An 18551-nucleotide genomic window follows, 5' to 3' on the forward strand; every position below is an offset into this window, starting at 1 on the left:
TGTGGGGACTGGAGGCTGGGAGCCAACGGGTGGTGAGCCTCTCCTGCAGGGAGGAAAGGTCCCCCCAACCTCTTTCCCTCAATGCTGTTTTCTGTATATACCAATGTCCTCAGGGCCATGTGTAACCCCTGGCCCCAGGATGTGTCCCCACTCATGGCCACAGTCTGTGCAGCTTTTATTTCAATCAGGAAGTAATCAAATAAATCTATATACAGTCTAAAAACAGTAGAAAAGGTAAGTAAAAAGGCCCATAGTCCAGTTGGGGTGGGGACAAAGGGTCGGCTGGGCAAGCGTCGTACCTGGCACCCAGAGAAGAGCCTGGGCGTTGCCCTAACCGCAATGAGACAGGGCCGAGTTGAGTAGAGGGAGGTTCACGGAATGAGGGCAGGGAGGGCACTGCCTGGCCACATGACTCTGTCTGCTCCTACAGGGCAGGAAGAAGCTCCAGGGCCATCCCGTGTTGCCAGCTTGGCTCAAACAGGCCCACAGGGAGTAAAGGCCTGGCCTGAATTCTGTTAGCATGTCCAAACCTGCAAAGAAAGGTCTGTTTAAGGTGCCGCTGTGGCCCAAGGACACTTGTCAGTCACACCTGCCCTACACTGGCACAAACCAGGGGCCACTAGCTCCTCATCCTCTCTGTCCCTCCATTCTGTGCAGCCCCTTTGAATAGTCTAAATCATAGACACTGACCTTCACAGTGCTATCCACAGCTCCTGAGAAGAGCCGGCCCCGGGACACAGCCAATGCAGTCACACTACCCTGGTGGCGCAGTAGGGTCTGGGTGCAGATCATGTTATCCATACTCCAGACCTGGGGGGCACAGGGGATGTGAGGGCCCACCCAAGCCCAGACATCTTCCCTTTGCACCTCCTGTTGCTACTGGGCCAAGGATGTACCCTGAGGGACCGGTCGTAGGACGCACTGAAGACTTTGGTCTGGTCTGGTGTCGAGATGACTGCCAGGGCATAGACGGTTCCCACATGGCCTGTTAGGGTCCGCACCTGCTCCTTGGACTCGATGTCCCATACCTGAAGGGGGGTATGGGACAGGCACAGGCGGTCAGAGAGATCCAGAATGAGGAGAAGATGGGCCCTGAGTCAATCCTGCCCCTGGGTACTCAGCCCTTACATGGATGAGGTTCTCATAGGTGCCACAGACAATGTGGTGATTCGTCACAGCGATGGAGTAGACACTGCCACCAGATGTCTGTAGGACGTGGATGCAGTCGAGGGTCCGGATGTCCCAGATCTATGGGCAATTGTCCCTCTTGGTCCAGGCCAGGAGCCTCACCCCCAAGTCTCTGAAGCTCAGATACTAAGGCAGCCTGCCCACCCACCCAGGTTGTGTACAACTGTAGGGGCAGGATAGAGGGAATGCTCAGGGATGGCCTTGCAAGTGTAGCAGAGGGCAAGGCCTTGCCGACAGGGGGTAGCCTGGCACACCTTGATTGTCTGGTAGGAGCCACTGTACAAGTAGCTCTGGGCTGCCACCAGGGCCCGCACCCAGTGGTTGAGGCCTGTGAGCTCCTTCTTCAACTTTAGTTCAGTACCCACGATGTCCCAGACCTGTGGGGATGGCTGTGAGCATAGGCTGGGTCAGTACCCAGTGCCCTGATGCTGCGCATGTGCACCTGTACCTTAATGGCCTTCAGGGAGCCACTGAAGAGCATGTTGTGAGAGGACACAAGTGTGCACACAGGGTTGTCATGGGCCCGGATGGTGTTCACCTTCTGCAGGTTCTGGATGTCCCACACCTAAGGTGGTGAAGGCAAGCCTTAGGACAGTCCTGCTGCGTGAAGCCTGGGCAGTGAGGTGGGAGCTGGGCCTCCTCTCCCCATGCCTCCCCCCACTGGCCCCACTCACAATGATAGTGCAATCTGCAGAGCCACTATAGAGCTTGCACCTGGGGAAGCAGAGCCAACAGGTGAGGGAGAGGGAAGGTGCCATCCTTTCTGACAATGCCCTGGCTAGGGCCAAGTGAACCAGCATCTTGGCCTGGTGCCAGAGCCTCTGCTGTTTCTGAACCACATCCAGTGTGTGTGGGAACCTTGGAAGTGGCAGCCTAGCCCCTGGTGCCTGCCTGGCAAGCATCTGATAGCCGAGCTGGGCAAGAGTACCAGCCATTAGCCCCACTGCCAGGAAAACTGCTACAGCTAGTGACCGAGCACCTCTGCCTCTTGATACATACTCACACACATTAAGGCCCACACATGGCCTCCCAACATGAGACCAGAAGTCAGGTCCAGAGAAAAGGCCCTCCCCCAGGGAAAAGGAGGTGGCCAGGAGATGCTCCATATCAGGGCCCTGGCTTGCTAGTGATGCTGATCTCCTGCCCCTGCCCTCTAGGTCTGGCCACCTAAGGTGCACCAGGGCTAGGGTCAGGATCTGTTGGGAGGCCAGTGCGCTAACACACAACTCTGGAGACAGAACCACCACCCAGGGATCCAGCACCACTTAGGGCTGAGGGTGCCCTAAGGTAGAATAGACACAGCCACACAGGCTGAGCTCATAGCCCATGGGGCCACAGGAGTGCCTCTTGGTCAGTGGGCACACACATGCCTGGACTCACCCCTGGATGCAGAGAGCTAGCACAATGCCGTCATGGCCCTCTAGTGTCTTCTGGCATTTGTAGGTGGTACAGGTGTCCCATACCTGCAGAGACCAGGGTCAGAGTAGATCCAAGCAGGGTCAGCCCAGTGCCATGGGGCAGGATGGCAGGATAAAGAAGCCAGCCATCTGGGGGAGAAGGCCCTGCCTGGGCAGGAACCCACCCACCTTGATGGTCTTGTCAGAGGAACCACTGAAGAGCAGGTCACCCATGGAGTAGACACAGAGACACCAGACAGGGCCCTGGTGGCCTACAAAGGTCCCTTTGCACTTGAAGATCTGCTGAGGGTCATAGGCTGCAGATGCAAGAAGCTGGTGAGGGACCCATGGGGGTCCAGGGAATAGTGTGTGGAAGCAGTAGGGGGCCATACTCACATCCTAGGATGCCCATGTTCAGCCTTGCGTTGATGTGGGACAGTTCATCCTACAAGGCCAAGAACAGAAGGGAGAGTGGTAAATGGAGCTGCCATGGCCTCTGGTGCAGCCCCCAGGCCTGGGCTGAGCAGGGGTGGCAGCAGCCCTCACCCAAATAGACTTCTAACTCCAACTAACTGGAACAAAGGCCAGTGGGGGAGGCCTGCCTGCTGGGGCCCACCTTCCTGCATCTCACCCACCTGCATGCCCAGCCCACTCACATTCAACATGGATGCATCCCTCCGGAACTCCATGAGGTCCTCGCTGAGTTTGCTCTGATTTTCATCCAGGACATCTGCACAGCAGGAGAGAGGGTGTCACTGGCATGAAGAGCAGTGGCTGTACCCTGTACCCTCTGGGTTGGCCCTCACCAAACTTGAGCTCGAGGCTCTTCTCTAGCTGGTCAATCTTCTCAGAGAGCTTGCCCAGCATGGAGCGCAGGAAGGCTATCTCCTGGTCCTTTTGTGCCAGGGCCACATGCATCTCATGGAAGCGGTCATCTGTCTGCTGCAAGAACTCCTTCAGGCCCTCAAACCTGCATGTCTCTAGATGTGTCTCATATGTGTCCTGGTTCCCGATGAAGGTGCACCTGGGGGAACAGGACCGCTGCCCAATTGCCTGCCTGCCAGGACCCCTTCCCTGGCTTCTCTGACCCCAAGAATCCCTTAAGAATCCTCCCCTGCTGTAGTCAACACACACCAGATTCTGCTGCCCTCCCACCTGCCTGACCTCCAGCACCCAGCAAGCTACTTCCTGAGAGAAATCCAATCGTGCACCCTCAAAGCTCTTCAAAGTTTCCTCTCTCCCTGAAAATAAAACCCACAGTGCTTATTGGTTTCCCTGCCCTGAAGAGCTGGGCTTCTCTGCCTCTTCTCCCACCCCACCTCTCTCTAGTGGCAATTCATCTGCTCAAATCTACTCCTGTGTGCTCCTTCCCTGACACTCCAGCTCCTCGACCCATCCAGTCCCCTCTCAGTTCCAATGGGAACTCAGTCCCTCCAAGGCAGCTGGACCTCGGCTGTGATGTCAGTCATCAGTGTCCTCGGACCAGTACACAGGGGCTCTCAGCTGAGGTGTGCTGAGGAGGAATGGGACCCCTACCTGTGCCCTCCCACTCACCCGTACTTGGAGTGAGGACACTTGATGTGCTCGCATTCTTTGAGGTGGGCTTCCAGGTTCATCTTGAGGAGGGGTGGGCAGCTAGGATTGTTGGGGCAGCGCACAGGCCTGTAGTCACAGCTGCCCTCGTGATCCCTGTACAAGAGTAGAACATGGGGCATGTGGGAGGTTAAGCTAGCCAGAGCCACATGGAGCCCCCAGAAACAAAGGTGCTCAGAACTCCCTGGGGGCTGGTGGCTACTTACTTTCGGGCACTAAGCTTGATGGTGAAGGGACACCCCCGGGGGTCCACCTCGAAGACACTGGGCTTCCCTGCACCCACCACACGGCAGCCGTGCCTGCAGTGGATGAAGAGCTCCCCAATTTGTTCGGCCACTGCAATGTTGTTCACCACCACTGTCAGCTTGGCATTGTCCACGGGACACTTCTCTGGGGGAGGAGGGCATGCTGTTCCCATAGCCTGCCCAGCAACCCCATCCCTGGTAGCTCTGCCCAGTGCAAGCTGAATCCCACTGAGGCAGGAGAGCACAGTGGAAGGACCAGGTAGGTGTGAGCCCACTAAGTGCCTGATCCACCCATCTATGACCTACTGAGGTGCCTGGCACAGGAACAGGTGAAGGGCTGGGCCACCAAGAATGACAAGCAGGTAGTGACAGGCATCTCTCAGATAACCCAATAAAGTCTTTTTTTTTTTTTTTCCCTTTGATGGTGAGGGGGATTGGGGATTGAACTCCGGGGCACTTGACTAGTAAGCCACATCCTTGGCCCTATTTTATATATTCTTTTTTACTCGCTTTTGCTGAGTCTGGCTGTGAACTTGCAATCCTCCTGCCTCAGCCTCCTGAGCTGCTGGGATTACAGGTGTGAGCCACCACGCCGGATAAAGTCTTAAGCAAGGGCAAGGGGCCGAGGGCAAGGAGCGAGGGACAAGGCATGAGGAAAAAACCAGTCTGGGTGGCAACAGTATGGGAACAGCCACTAAGGGGGTAGGAAAAGGTGCTGGTGGGGACAGAGGTCCCCAATAGAGTACAGGTGCTGACTCTGGGAGGCCCCACCCCATACCCACTACATTGAGGTCTGAATCTGGAGACACTGGGAATTCTGGGTCCCACTGCTCCTCTAATGGAGCTCCTGAGCTTGGGCCTTAGTGCCCGCAGCACCACTACAGCCCTTGCAGAGGACACGCATCCCTGGACTGTGGGAAAGATCAGTGCGAAGCCAATAGCCTCTGCTGAGTGGCCAGGGCCACAGATAAGATGAAGGCTCCCCTCCCCTGCTGGGGGATGAGGTGGCTGGGTCTGGACAGGAGGGAAGAACCTACCTGACTTCAAGGCGCATCTTCTACAGAACGTGTGCTGTGGGAATAAAAGACAGATTTGGGGGATGGCTGAGGTCTTCTTCACCCCAAGTCAAAGCCAGTAGCAGCCAGGGTTCATCCCACTCCTTGCCCTGCACCATAGAAGGCACCTACTAGGCAGCCAGATCAGGCCTGTAATCCAAGCCAGGGCTCACAGGAAGGGGCAAGCAGCCGGAATAGGGAGGGAGGGTCCATAGGCAGCCTCACCCCACAGGTGGTGATCACAGGGTCCTTGAATACACCACAGCAGAGTTGGCAGCACAACTTCACCGAGGGCTGCTCAGCAAATACCAGTGGCTCCTGAACCGAGTGGGCAAAAGGTAGAAGGGGAGGTGGGCTGGGGTGCTAACAGGGGCCAAGGGAGCCCCACCCAGTCTCACCACCCAGGCTGACTGGCCCACCCCTGCCAAGTCCCAAGCTGCTCTCTGGGGCTGGAGGCATCTCAGCTGGGATGTCTTTAGACAGGCTGCTGAGGCCTGGGAGGGCCTTACGAGAACCAAGGAGGGAAAGCAGGGGGTGAGGCCCCCAAAGGCAGGGCTCAAGCAGCAGAGGGGGGGCCATGTCCAGCAGTACAGACAGTGTCCACACACACTGTCTGGGCCAGTTCTTGCCTGACCCTTTTCCTAGCATGAAGACCAAAAAGGGCCCCCACCTAGGCTCCACCTGAGCCCCACATTCCCATTGCCCTTCCCTGGGCAACCCTGAGATGGGAGTAGAAAAACCACATCTCAGGGACCCAGCCTGGCCCCTCAAGTTCTGACACGGACCAGAGAGGACCAGAACTCCTCAGCAGACTTGATCCACTCTCTCACTAGGAGCTAGGCTAGTGTGGCCTGAGGGAAAAGAACCCCATGGCCCCAGAGCACAGTGACAGTTCTGAAGACCCTCTACACTGAGCCCACTGCACCTACCGGCTCCTCTTCTTCCTCAGGCAGTGAGAACGTGGAGCGCAAGGACATGCTGGACTCAGAATGCAGGGAGCGGACGGAGATGGCCGAGTCAGAGCGACGAGGGGTGCTGATGGGGGGCTGCATGGAGAGAAGCAGCTCATCAGGGGCTCCATACAAGGTCTGTGCAGTGGGGAAATGGGGCCCAGCACTGCAGAGACTGGAAGGGAGCAGTGTCCCTGGGATACCTGTGAACTAGCAGGTACTTTTGTGGGGGTGGCCACAAGGAGTACATGGGGAACCAGTGCAGCCTCTGGTCCCCAGCCTGCCCGCTTAATCAGCGGCCTCAGTCCCTGGTGCTGGGCTGCCCACTTAGGACTGCCAACTTTCTTTGTGTAAATGGAGAGACTTCCTGCTATTCAATTCTACGAGGACACACTCGGGCTGCTTCCTGCTTCCTGTGAGGGAATGTAGGCTGCAGAGGGGGTGCTTCCAATAGCCAATCCTGGGGCAGAAGAGAGCCCCTGGATTATTGGATGGAAGGCTGGCCTGGGAGTGGCTGCTGGGCTCCAGGTGCCCACTAGGCTCAGCAGCCTGCCTAGTGTCCTGCCCAGGGGACTCTAGCTCAGCCTGGAATGTTTGCAGAGAAGGCAGGGATAGGTCCCCAGCAAGTCCTGCCTGAGTCTCCTGAGAGAAGGAGGCCAGGGCCTCCCTCAGGTGCCTGTCTGCCTGAGCCTGCACAATGAGGGATTGAGGGGGTTTAGGAGAAGGGGACAGGCACTGTTCCTTCTTCCTTTCTGGGCCTCGGCCTGGAAACTTTCAGAAGTTTCCCAGAGCTGATGCTCTCTTAAGCCCTTCCTTCTGGGGTGACAGAAGCTTGCAGTCTCATTCCTTGAGTCACTACCTTCAGGAAGCAGCATATGCACAATGCAGGTCAAAGTCCTCCAGGCCTGGGCCTAGCTGCCTCTCTGCAAAGCTTCTGTCCAGCATGGAGGTGGACAAGTTGATCATCTCCCTGCCAGCCTGGGTGTGAAACCCCATGGTACAGAGGCATAGCCAGTCCCAGGGCCAGACATCCCCAAGCAGGTGGCAGTGAAAGCAGAACCAGAAGGGAGCAGCCATAGAGCTCCACTCTCCTCTGCCTACCATTGGTGGACTTCTCTCAGGACCCAAATCTCCTGAGCACAGGGGTAGGCTGGGGGCTGCCTACAGGCCCAGAGCAAACACAGAAGGGGCTCACATTTCTTTAAGGCTACTATGATCCACTGGATGCTCTGTAATTATCTGAAACCAGAGAAACAGTGAATCTACTTCCTCCAAGGCCCAGGCTGGCTGGTCAGAGGTCATAAATGAAGACAGAGGCAGGCAGAGGCCCAAGTGTGCCTATTCAATTGATTAGAATTTTCTCTATTAACAAGGAAAACAAATCCTGGCCTCTCAGAATGAGGAGAAGCCTTCGGTCCTGAGAAGGCCTGGCTGAGCTGGGAGAACCAGCCAAAGGCCATCAGCAAAGCTGCTGTACCAGCAAGGCAAGGTAAAGCAGAGAGCAGGCCCAGAGGAAGGCCAGTTTGCTGCCCAGTACTGTTGGGGTTGGCCTCTGTCTCTGGAAGGCCCAGAGCCCAGAAACGAGCACCAATGACCTAACTGACAGGGAATGGCCAGCATGACCCTGGCTACTGTGCTGGACAACAGCCCCTAGCCCAAGTGTCCTAAACTCCTCCCTCCCTCACATGGCCAGGAACAGGGCTCTCTAGCACCCCTGCACTCATCTGGGGCCTCAGAGGCCCCCTGCTTCTGTTGACCCCACAGCTTAGGTCCATGTACCTTTCCTCACCTGGTCTCTCTCTCCCCAGTAGGGACACCTCTCTCAACTCCCTGCCTACCCGGCAACCCACTCTCTACCCAGCAAGAGCACAGGCTTCAGGAACATGGATTTTACCTGGTCATTCTCCTGACTGAACCTTCTGTGGATCCCATCTCACTTGAGACAGAGCCTAATGTGTCTTGTCCTGGCCCTCAGGTGCCACACTCTCCAGCCCAGTCCCTCAAACTGGCTGTTCCTGTCACCACCATCTGGTCAATGGGGCCTCCTTTTTGTCCTAGGGACTTGCTAAGTGTGCTCAGGCCTCAGGGTGTCTACACATTTTTCGTTCTGCCCTAGTGTCAGCACTTCTTGGGCCCTGGGCCCCAGGAAAGAGAGTCTGAAGGAGGGTGGGGACCTACCATGGTGTCCTCCTCATCCCGTGGGGAGTAGGCGAGGGTGCTGGAAGAGGAAGGTGTTCTGCGGTGCTGCTTGTAAGTACTGGTCCCATCGGCTGCCAAGAAAAGAGGGAAGGGGCCCAGAGCTATGGAGGTGGGCTGCTGCAGGAAGGCCTGACCATGCTGTGCTGGACCTGACTGGCAGAGCCTGTGCAGCATGTGGGTCCCTGGGGGCTGTTTCTAGCTCTTGGCCTTCTCCAGGTACAAGAGGGTGCAGTAACAGGGTGGGTAGCTGGAGTTGCCCCCCAATATCAAACTATGCCCGGAGCATGGCTGTGGAGCTCACCCTGCCCATAGACAGGCCCAGAACTGAGTCTGGACACTCCTGGCCTAGCCCTGCCTACCCTTGGAAGGGGCCTTCTTTTAGAGCCTCCACAAGGTCCCATCAACCCAGCCTGACCTGGGCTACTCCATGCCCCACTGAAGTGCATAGCCAGTACCAAGTGATTATACCTAAGGTCACTGGCAGGAGTGTTTGAACTTCAAGGTAACTGCCAGCTGAATTGTCTGACAGCCTTGGTTCACAGGAAACATGCACAGACAGGCCAAGTGCATGTAGTAGGGCCAAGAAAGTATGCTGATGGTCTGGGTCCTCCCACCCCTCTTCCTGGCACAGTCAGAACTAGGAAGCAGCCCCAGCCATTTTAACTTCCCCAGTGAAGGTGCTCAGCACCCTCCCTCCTCCTGCCCATATCATCCCTGCTATGCCTGAGCAAGAAGGCAGGACTGCCCTGAGAAGCAGGGCTGGGAAAGACCACCTCATGGGCCCCACACTCCCTTCACTGGATGCACTGGAGTGGCTCCTATCAGCCTCAGGCCCAGCCAGGTCCAGACAGCACAACAACCAGCCCCAAGGCCTCAGGTCAAGATCTGGCCTTCAACTGCCTGCCTTGTGACTGGGCCTCTGTTTCCCTATCTGTCATAAGAGTGGCCAGATAAGGCAACTACTATTGCTTTACTGATGAGCTCCAACACACCCTTGCCACTAAGGACAAGGGTGCAATAGCCCATGTTCCCCTCTGTTCCCAGAACTTTTGACAGCTGTAACAGGCACTGTGCACTCTCCAAAGGTAGATGAGCAATCTCTTGGGTGGGTGATTAGGAGTGATGTTTTCTTTTTTCCTTAGAAAAAAGTCACATAAGCCAGGTGTAGTGGCCTACACTGTAACCCCAGAGGCTTGATGGACTGGGGATGTAGCTCAGTGGTTGAGTGCCCCTGGGTTTAATCCCCGGTACCAAAAAACAAAAACAAACCCAGCCACATGAGAAGAAAAGCAGCCTTTTTAGAGCCCCTAAGGGTCACCCAGTAGCAGGAGGAGCTGGCATGAGAAGGCTCATCAGGTCTATCCAGGGGAGACCATGGGAAGGCAATTAAAAACCAATTGGCTGGCACAAACCTAAAAGCACAGCACCAGAAAGGCAAGAGAACACACTCCTGCCCAGAGTCCTGGACCTGAGAAAAGGGCACTGGCCCAACACCTTCAGGAAGGACACTATATCTGTAGTGTCCTACAATTGCAGACCACAGTGCTGGGGTTAAGGGTCATGGATCACCATCAAGAAAGGATCCACGACACTCATGACCTGCTGGAGGCTAGGAGATGGGCTGAGGATGAGCCAGCCCCAAGTAATGTTGAGAAGGATTGGGTGGGCTGGTGGTGCCACCAGCGAAGTCAGAAGAGCCCTCCTGGGAGTGGTGCTAGGAAGAAAGGGAAGGACAATGCCAGGGGACGGGAGAAAAGGATGCACAACAAAGGCTGAGATGTTGGAGCAGGATGGCCTGGCTTCCGCCCAGCCAGGAGACATGGCAAGCAACAGAGGCCGGAAGCTGCTGGTGCCTTCTCCAGGACCAGTGCCTGCCTCACTAGGAAGGCTGGCCTGGGAAGGGCCAGATTCCTCCAACTCACAGGCTCACCTTTCGTGATGGTGGTGACTGCCGAGAAGGCGGGTCCAAAGGTTGTTTCCATTCTGGTCTAGGAGAAAAGGAGGAGCCTTGGCCTTGTCCCCGGAGAGAATGTGGACATGCACTAACACTTACCCGCAGACGGGTGTACTTATGTAGGGATACCCAACACCATGCTTGGGAGGCATCCCTGCTTGCAGGCCTGCTGAGCAGGGGTTACTCTGGAAGCTCTGCAGTCAGTGCCAATGACTGGAGCATGGGTATACGAAGAGGGCAGACCCTCACCCTTGGGTGCCCCTTACCCCGGTGCTGAGGTCTGGGGAGGGAAGGTTGGCAGGACCCCCAGAGAAGCGGTTGTAGCGGGCGCTCTTGCCTGAGCTCATGCTCTAGAGAGGCATCCAGGGTCCTTGGGCAGCGTTCCCTGTGGATGGAACACAGATAAAGGACTGAAAAGTGGGGGCCTAGTTCCCGGCCGTCTGCCAAGCTGCCCCCGCATGATGGGCCTGCCTTAGCCGGTACACCACAGGACACACTGTGGCCTGTTCCTCTCTAATACCAACTTTCTGGCAAGAGCCCTTCTGCCCCCTCCTGTCCCAGCCTTGTGACTGGGCCTCTGTTTCCCTATCTGTCACTCTTGTGACAGATAGGGAAACAGAGCTGCAGGGAGGCGGGCCCTCAATTTTATCAGTCCTCAAAGCCTAGCCCTCCTAAAAGCCCACCCAGCTCTGCTCCAGAGGTAGGGAGTCCTCCAGCTGTGCTATCACAGCTGGTCACTTCTAGACAGGTTGCTCTGCAGGCTGAATGTCCCTGGTTCCAAGCCTGGAGCTCAGTGGGCATTCTCTACCAGCCCACTGGGCTTTGTCCAGGGTGTAACACACATTAGACCTAGTCCACAGGGACCAGGGCAAGAAGAATGTTGTTTCCTACCATGGCAGGTTCTGTCAGGACCTGGCCAGACAGCAAGGACTCTGAGAGAAACCGTGGGGTGAAATAACTGGAGCCCAACTTTGCCCACACACAATCACATGAAGAAAAGTCACAGAAGAGAGTGGAGCCTCAGCTCTTGACCCAGGTCACCCGCACCCCTGACTGTGCCACTCAGGGCTCAAATGCTGGGGAGGCATGGAGAAGGTATGTGGGAAGCATAGGAGGTCCACCAATGACAGAGCCTGGGGTGGGCCTGAGTGATCTTACCCCTCAGCAGGCCAGACCTACAGGGAAGAAGGACGATTAGAGAAAAAAGAAAACACAGACAATAGGTCATACTCAGGACAGGTCCTGGCAACAGAGCAATCTCAGGCTGAGACAAACCCTACCTTGTGGCAGACCAGCCAGCCACATCACTGCAGGGGCACAAGCACTGCCAGAGGACACACCCTCCCAAGTGGTCACTCTTAGGACTAGCAACCTAGAAGTTAGGAGCCTATAAGTGTGGTGCTAGGATGGCACCATGTCCTGCCATGGAGCAGCAGCTGTGGTCAGAGCCACGAAGCTCCTGAAGATCTCCCCATAGGGAAGAAGGCCACACACCAGGACTGTACCATGAGGCACACATGTGCTCAATGACTTCAAAACCAGCTTTCTACTTTGGGGCATGACAGCAGAATGCCCACCTCAGGGTCCAGAGCAGCAACCGGTTCCTGAGAAACTACTCCCAGCCCCACACCCAGGAGGCGGGAGAAACAGTTTCTGCCCCATGCTATGATAATATAGCACATGGGCAGCCTCGCTGCTTCCAGCACCTTGCCTCCCTCCTCCCACTCCAGTCACCTGCCAGCATACCCTTGGCTCCATAGCATCCATCTCCTCCCTCCCACTGCACCAGCCCCATTACCCAGCAAAAACCACCCTACCCAATACCCCTAGACCCAACTGAAACTCCAGGGCTTGGCTGTGTGCCTCAAACTAGGCTCTCTGGGGAAGGGCAACTGAGCTCAAAGGAGGTGTCCCTGGGGCAAAGATGTGAATATGGCTTGTTCTGCCCCAACATGTGTCTACTCCTAGCCCCCAGAACCACTGCTGGCTTCCTTGCTAATCAGGAAGGCCCAGGACAGCTGGCCAGGGTTCAGCTTGCTACCTAGCCATCCTGAACCCAGGGCCTGGAGAACTCACATTAAGGTGGCTCACAGGCAGCATTAGGAGACACTGACCTGGATTTCACAAACCCATCTTGCTCTCTCACTGATAGCTTCCAGGGCCACAAGGCCAACTGCAAACTCCAGCAGCCAGGACCCCAGCAGGTACTCCCCCAGGTTCTCAGAGAGGCTGCCTACCCAGGAGGACTGCCCAACACCCCACCCGTTGTTCCAGGCTGGGAGAGCAGGGACTGGCTTCTCGTCACTCTGAGGTGAGGTAAACAGAAAGGCACGCAGGGCAACATGCAAATCAGCCGGAAAGTCCCAAAGGCCAATAGCGGCCAAGGCTACAGCACGACATAGCGGTGGTAGGGAAACTTACAGGACTGGCCCAGAAGCCACACTGAGCAGGAAAGGAGGGAGGCAGACTGCTGGGCCTGAGAAGTTGTTTCCCAGATCACAAGGGCCCAGCCCCAACCAGGGATTGGGGGTAGGCAGGACCCCGGATGGAGTCCAGCACCCCCATCTGTGTGCCCTGCCTGGAAGGCAGCAATCCATCATCAGCATCTCCAAATTGAGCAAGATGCTGAGGCCTCCCCTTAGCCCAGTCCCCCCAGGGACTGAATTTTGCAATAACTGTCTTCCCCGGAGTCCCGGGCCCAGGCTCCAGACAGCAGAGAGGCTCTGCAGGACAAACCCCTGGGAAGCAGATGCTGAGCAGCTCGGCACCCAGCTGGATGGCAGCACAGGGAAGCTGTGTCCTGGGTATGCCCTGGCCCCCCAGAGTGGGGGCGGGGTGCCTTTTCCTCACTGCTGAGGTTCTTGGTGGGCAGGAAGTTGTCATCCAGAGTAAGAATTTGCCAGTGGTTCTCTGCCTCCTGGAAGCCTGGCCACCCTGGTCCTCTAGTTCCCAGTGCTGGGAAGTGGGAAACAGCTGTCCTCAGGACTGGTCCCTCTTCCAAACTAGGAAAAACCTTAGTAAGTGGGCTAAAAAAGGCTTTCCCCATCAGTTCCCTGCCCCTCCTTTTCAAGTCCAAGGATCATCTGTCTGTCTGTCAGCAGGGAACAGAACAGGTATTCTTTTCTTTCTTCTTTTTTGGTGGTACTAAGGATTGAACCCTTGAACCCAAGGGTGCTCTACCACTGAGTTATATTCCCAGTCCTTTCCATTTTTATTTTGAGACAAGGTCTCACTAAATTGCCCAGGTTAGACTTGAACTTGTGATTCTCCTTTCTCAGCCTCCTGAGTTACAGGGATTAGAGATGTGCACAACAGCACCTAGCAGGATTCTATCTTTTAAAGAGGAAAGACCCCAGAAGAAACGGTGCTGTCTACCTTGGCTGTCACCAGTTGGTAAATGTGACCCAAGGGTACTCAGGGTTCTGAGGCAGGGTGGGGTAGATATGTGCAAACAGGGCAGAGCAGTCTCTCTTCCCCTAGTCTCCGCTCCACCAAACCCTCCACCTGGGGCAACCTCACTTGAGTTTGGGGTAGAGGCCCAGAGATTTTTGCCCATTCATTTCCATATCCAAGGGAGTTCTTCAGATTCTGGGGGCACTCCCTGGCCAATAAGACCTTCCACTCTGCACACATTGAATGCAGCAACCCCTCTTCTAGAAACCCTGATCAGGAGGGTAAGGCCCTTTCCTTTTGCCCCCAGGAGGGAATGTTTGGAGCCCCACAGCACAAGATCTGCTAGGTATCATGCTTGGGGGTTGGGGGAGTGAGAGACAGGTCTCTAATCCTTTTCCCTTGGGACAAACCCTGAGGAGATCTGGGTCAGGCTTGGCCAGGATCCTTGCCTACTTGGACTCTATGGCTGGCAGCAGGGGGAGTGGACAGCCCAGGTGGGCCCTGTTGGAGAGAGGGGCAATGGAGGGAGTCTACAGATCCAACTCCCTACTAAGGCCAAGCCCACAATTAGGGCACTCCTCCTGCATCCTCAAGGGATTGGGGTAGGGGTGGCCCTACCCATTGAATATCATGTGCTAAGCCCTGAAGGAAGCAGGCACACCCTGAGAGTCCTCTTAGGCTTATAACCACCTTGAGAAGAGCCTAGGATGGGTCCACAGGCCTTAGCAAGCCTGAGCTGTGGGTGGCCAATTGGCTGGACAGCAGCCAAAGTTCCAAGCATGGCTCTTTGAATCATGGAGCCAGCCTAGGGGACCCACAAACCATCCCACAAGCCGTCCAACCCCTGGGTCAGCCCTTGCCTCAGCTCTCCTGGCCCAAGCCCAGGTCCAGCTGCCAAACCCTATAGAAACAGTCCCGGTTGCCATTGCAAAGCCACATGCACTTCCCTGTCTCTTCTCCCAATGTCCCTTTAGCACATCTTTTCCATCCCAGACAGGCAGGGTGTAATGTCCAGAATCTCTGCAGCATCCCTGTTTTGCCTGCTTCAGGCCTGAGGATCCCCTCAGAACCTCTGTAGTCCCTGCGCAGAGGTCCATTTGGCCCCTCTCCCCTCCTAGCCCCTGTCCTCACCTTGCCTTTTTCTGTTTCCTGCACTCACAGACCCAACTATATGGAAGCCCAGTAAACAGCCTTCCCTTCCCAGGGCTCTACACCCTTGCACCTTACACCCAGCTTCCAGGCCTGTCCTGCCCAAGCCAAGCCCTCCAGCATCCATGGCTCCCTCTGCTAGAGGAAGGGAAGGACCCTGCTCAGTAGCCAGTAGCCAGGCTCCAACCCCACTGCAGTAGGAATGGGCTTTCCTGTCCCACCTGCTCCTGGCCTCAACCTGCCATCCTTTCTTTCCCAGATCTCTTGATTGTCTATGGTGTGGCGACTGGACACCCCTTAGTCTTGGATTTCTGCAAGGCTGCCCTTTCTGCCTGGGTGCTCCTGGGGACAGATTCACCTCCACTCTATATCCTTCTGCCTAGGACTCTGAAGCACCAGGTCCCGTATCATCAGCACCAGCCCCTGGTGGCCTTTTCCTTCCTCATCTGCTTACCTGGCAGCATGTTCCTCCAAGGGCAGCACCTTCTATCCTGGGACTGTCATGCTAGGGACGCAGAGGTCTCTGTCAAAGGGCAAGGGGTAGGTGGATCCCCCTCCAAGGGCTGATGAAGAGTTAGATGCCCACGTCCTGGTAAGGTCAGGCCTGTGAGCAACTTGGTTCAGAGCAAAATAAGTCCAGCTGATATCTCATGGGATTGGGTACATGTGTTCCTACGGACCCCTGAAGGTGTCCATCACAGATATGGTGAGTGACAGAGTTGTCAAGTCCACAGACTCAGACATATCTGGGTTAAAGGGCACCCTTGACTCTAACAGATATGTGACTGGGTGACAGTCATCTTTACTCTATAAGACAGAGTAAAGATGTACCCACACCTAAAAGGAGCCTAAGAGTTAACAATATGATTAAGAATGAAGGCTCTGCTAACAGTGGTTCCTTTCTGAGAGCTGTGAAAAATGAAGGCTGGCCCATGGACCCAGCCAGCAGCCAGTCATGCCAAGGCTGACCCAAGCCCTGTTCCTTCTGCTTTCTCCATGACTGCCAGCAAACCTCGGAGCCCCACTGCAGCTTTGAGGCAGCCAAGCAGAGCCAGAGTGGCTAAGTCAGAGTCCAGGCTGCCTGCATCTTCTGACCAGCAAAACCCTTCAGCTGCATCTTCTTTCCTTTTCCTGCACCAGGTATATTTTTCATCCAGCCAGCTGGTTGAGGCTCACACCCACTGGGTGCTGGAGAGCAGAGACATGCTGATGGCTTTACGTAAGTTCGACCCTTCAGGAGCTGGAAGTCCACTAGTCTCCATTCAGTCTGCCAAAGGCACTTCTCAGTGGGTACTGAAGACCCCATCTCCATTCATTTCCAAATCCCTTGACATAGTGCCACAGGGAGTTATTTCAAGGAAACTCTCAGGTTGGGGCACCACCCTGGCTGCTTCTTTCTGGACTGTCTCCTCCTTAGCCAAACTGCACATATCTCTACCCCCCCTGTGGCAGCTTCTAGCTCCCTGAGACTGCAGCAAATAGGTACAGAAACCTCAGGAATCAGAGACTGGGGTTCCATGGAGAGAAGTGAATTCCCAGAGAGGCCAAGCAGGGATTTATAGCAGAGGGTGTGCCTAACACAAATCCTCAGAAAAGGGACTGGGGAAGGGAAAGGCCTAAAAGGAAGAAGTAAAGGAGGCCATGAGCCTGTTAAAGGCAAAGGGTGAGTATCCCAAAGGAGAGGAGGGGTGTGAAGGGTGCTGACATGAGGGTGCAGATGGGCTGGGCAGATGGAACCCCTAAGCATGTGAGTCTTAAGAGTAGGGTAGAATTCCACCTGACTCAGTCCCAGCTGACCACCTTAGCCTTGCTCAAGACAAGGAGGCTTGGGCAATTAGACTCCAAAGAGGACTAGGAGACATTGGCCCAGCCTCTTCATTCTCTTCTGTCTCCACTGAATTCCCAAATCCACCTTCACATACAATCAGGAGACTCCCAGACTTACACCTGATCCACCTCCTGAGTTTCACATCCTCCCCAGTTAGCTTGTAAGCGGAATAAAATTCCCACCCTGCACTGTGAAGCTGTCCTGCCTCCTCCACCTCACCTTTCCACCAAGCCCATTCTCACTCTGGGTCTTTGCCCGCCTTGCTCCCTCTGCTTGGAATGCTCCTCCAGCAATGTCCCAGGACTGACTGCTTCTTCACCTGATCTTTGGTCAACTGTACAGCACTCATCCCCATTCAGGAGCCCTCAGTACTCATTTTCTCAGCGTCCTGTTTCTCTCATGATATATCACGACTCCTCATGTTTTTGTGAACTGTCAATCCTTCCCTCCTCTCTACACCAGGAGTTGTGCCGGATGGGTTGCAACCCAGGAGGCATTTGCCAACGTCTGGAGACATTTCTGTTGTCACGGGGGCTGGGGGTTACTGGCTTCCAGTAAGAAGCTAGGGAAGTTGTTCCACATCCTACAACGCACTGGACAATCCCTCCAAGCAAAGAACGATTCAGCCCGAATTGTTAATAGTACGGAGGGCGGGGAACCCTGCACCAGAAGAGCTAATGAGACTGGGATCCCGTCCTCCACTGTCTCCCAGACGCCTACAACAGTGACTGGTGCCCAGATGAAGCTCAATGAGTACAAGAAGAGAAGAACCAGGGAATGCAGGAGCGCACAGACCGGCGGCCCAGCGGCGAGGCAGACCGCCGCACTGACGCGGAGACCCCGGCCCGTGTACGCCCCGCCCCCCAGGCCGGGCCCCCTCTGGACCGAGCGGCCCCTCGGCGCTAGCCCCGCCGCGGCACTGACACTCACCCGCCCGCGGCTGCCCGGGAGCGGCAGCGCCATCCGCTCGCTTCATCGTGCCCCCGCGGCCACCGGCCGGGAAAGGGACTGGAGGCTCGATCCGGAAGCGCTCGGGCGCGGGGCCCGCCGGGACTTGTAGTTCACCAGATCTCGGCTGGCTCATGCGCGGCGCTCCAGAAACTACGACTTCCGGCGGCTTTTGAATCGCTCTATGTGCAGACCAATATCTGATTGGCTCTCTGCACCCGTCACTCACATTTAGGCTCAATAGCCTCCGCCAAAGGGAGGAGCTCGCCGGACGTTGGTGGTGCAGGCCTGTAGTCCACGAACTCGGGCGGTTGAGGCGGGAGGATCGAGTTCAAGATCAGCCGGAGTAAGAGAGCGAGACGACGTCGTCTCAAAAAAGAAGCAAATAAAAAGGTGGAGCTTCGGTTCTCACCCCGAGAGACCGCCCCGCAAAGAAATGCTATGGCATAATTAGTGAAAACATGGCATGATTGGCGGAGGCGCAGCCTATCGCAGGTGAGGGAAGGCGGGAACTTCCGCCGGGTTGCCCAACCACAGAGGTGGGGCAGTTTCTATAAAAGCTTGTGCCTCGCGCGCTAGCTTCCTTTTGGGGTCTAGTTCGAGGTTGGAGAGTTTAGCCGCTCAGATTGGGTTTGCCATTGTACGGGTAAGA

General features: G+C 55.9%; 1 protein-coding gene across 8 annotated transcripts; it reads right to left on the reverse strand.

The window, feature by feature from the left end:
* Positions 1-219: 219 nt before the first annotated feature.
* On the reverse strand, positions 220-18035 carry TRAF7 (TNF receptor associated factor 7). 8 transcript variants are annotated; one of them, XM_081297694.1, is made up of 21 exons: positions 17882-18035; positions 10919-10966; positions 10558-10610; positions 8607-8698; positions 6408-6524; positions 5704-5796; positions 5461-5494; positions 4385-4568; positions 4140-4274; positions 3392-3609; positions 3242-3315; positions 2982-3030; positions 2775-2902; positions 2569-2651; positions 1863-1902; positions 1637-1753; positions 1443-1565; positions 1129-1248; positions 897-1028; positions 691-810; positions 220-530 (listed from the first exon to the last, which is right to left on the reverse strand). In XM_081297694.1, exons 3-21 carry the CDS (start codon positions 10607-10609, stop codon positions 516-518), a joined length of 1926 nt encoding a protein of 641 aa, XP_081153820.1. In that variant the 5' UTR covers position 10610; positions 10919-10966; positions 17882-18035; the 3' UTR covers positions 220-515. The 8 variants fall into 8 exon arrangements, with proteins under 8 accessions (XP_081153820.1, XP_081153819.1, XP_081153818.1 ...); XM_081297693.1 differs by having other exon boundaries at positions 221-530; positions 10848-10966; XM_081297692.1 differs by lacking the exon at positions 17882-18035 and adding an exon at positions 12696-12888 and having other exon boundaries at positions 221-530; positions 10848-10966.
* Between the last annotated feature and the right edge of the window lie 516 nt (positions 18036-18551).

Source organism: Spermophilus citellus (assembly GCF_964194105.1).
Source record: "Spermophilus citellus genome assembly, chromosome: 6".
In the NCBI taxonomy this organism is placed as follows: domain Eukaryota; kingdom Metazoa; phylum Chordata; class Mammalia; order Rodentia; family Sciuridae; genus Spermophilus; species Spermophilus citellus.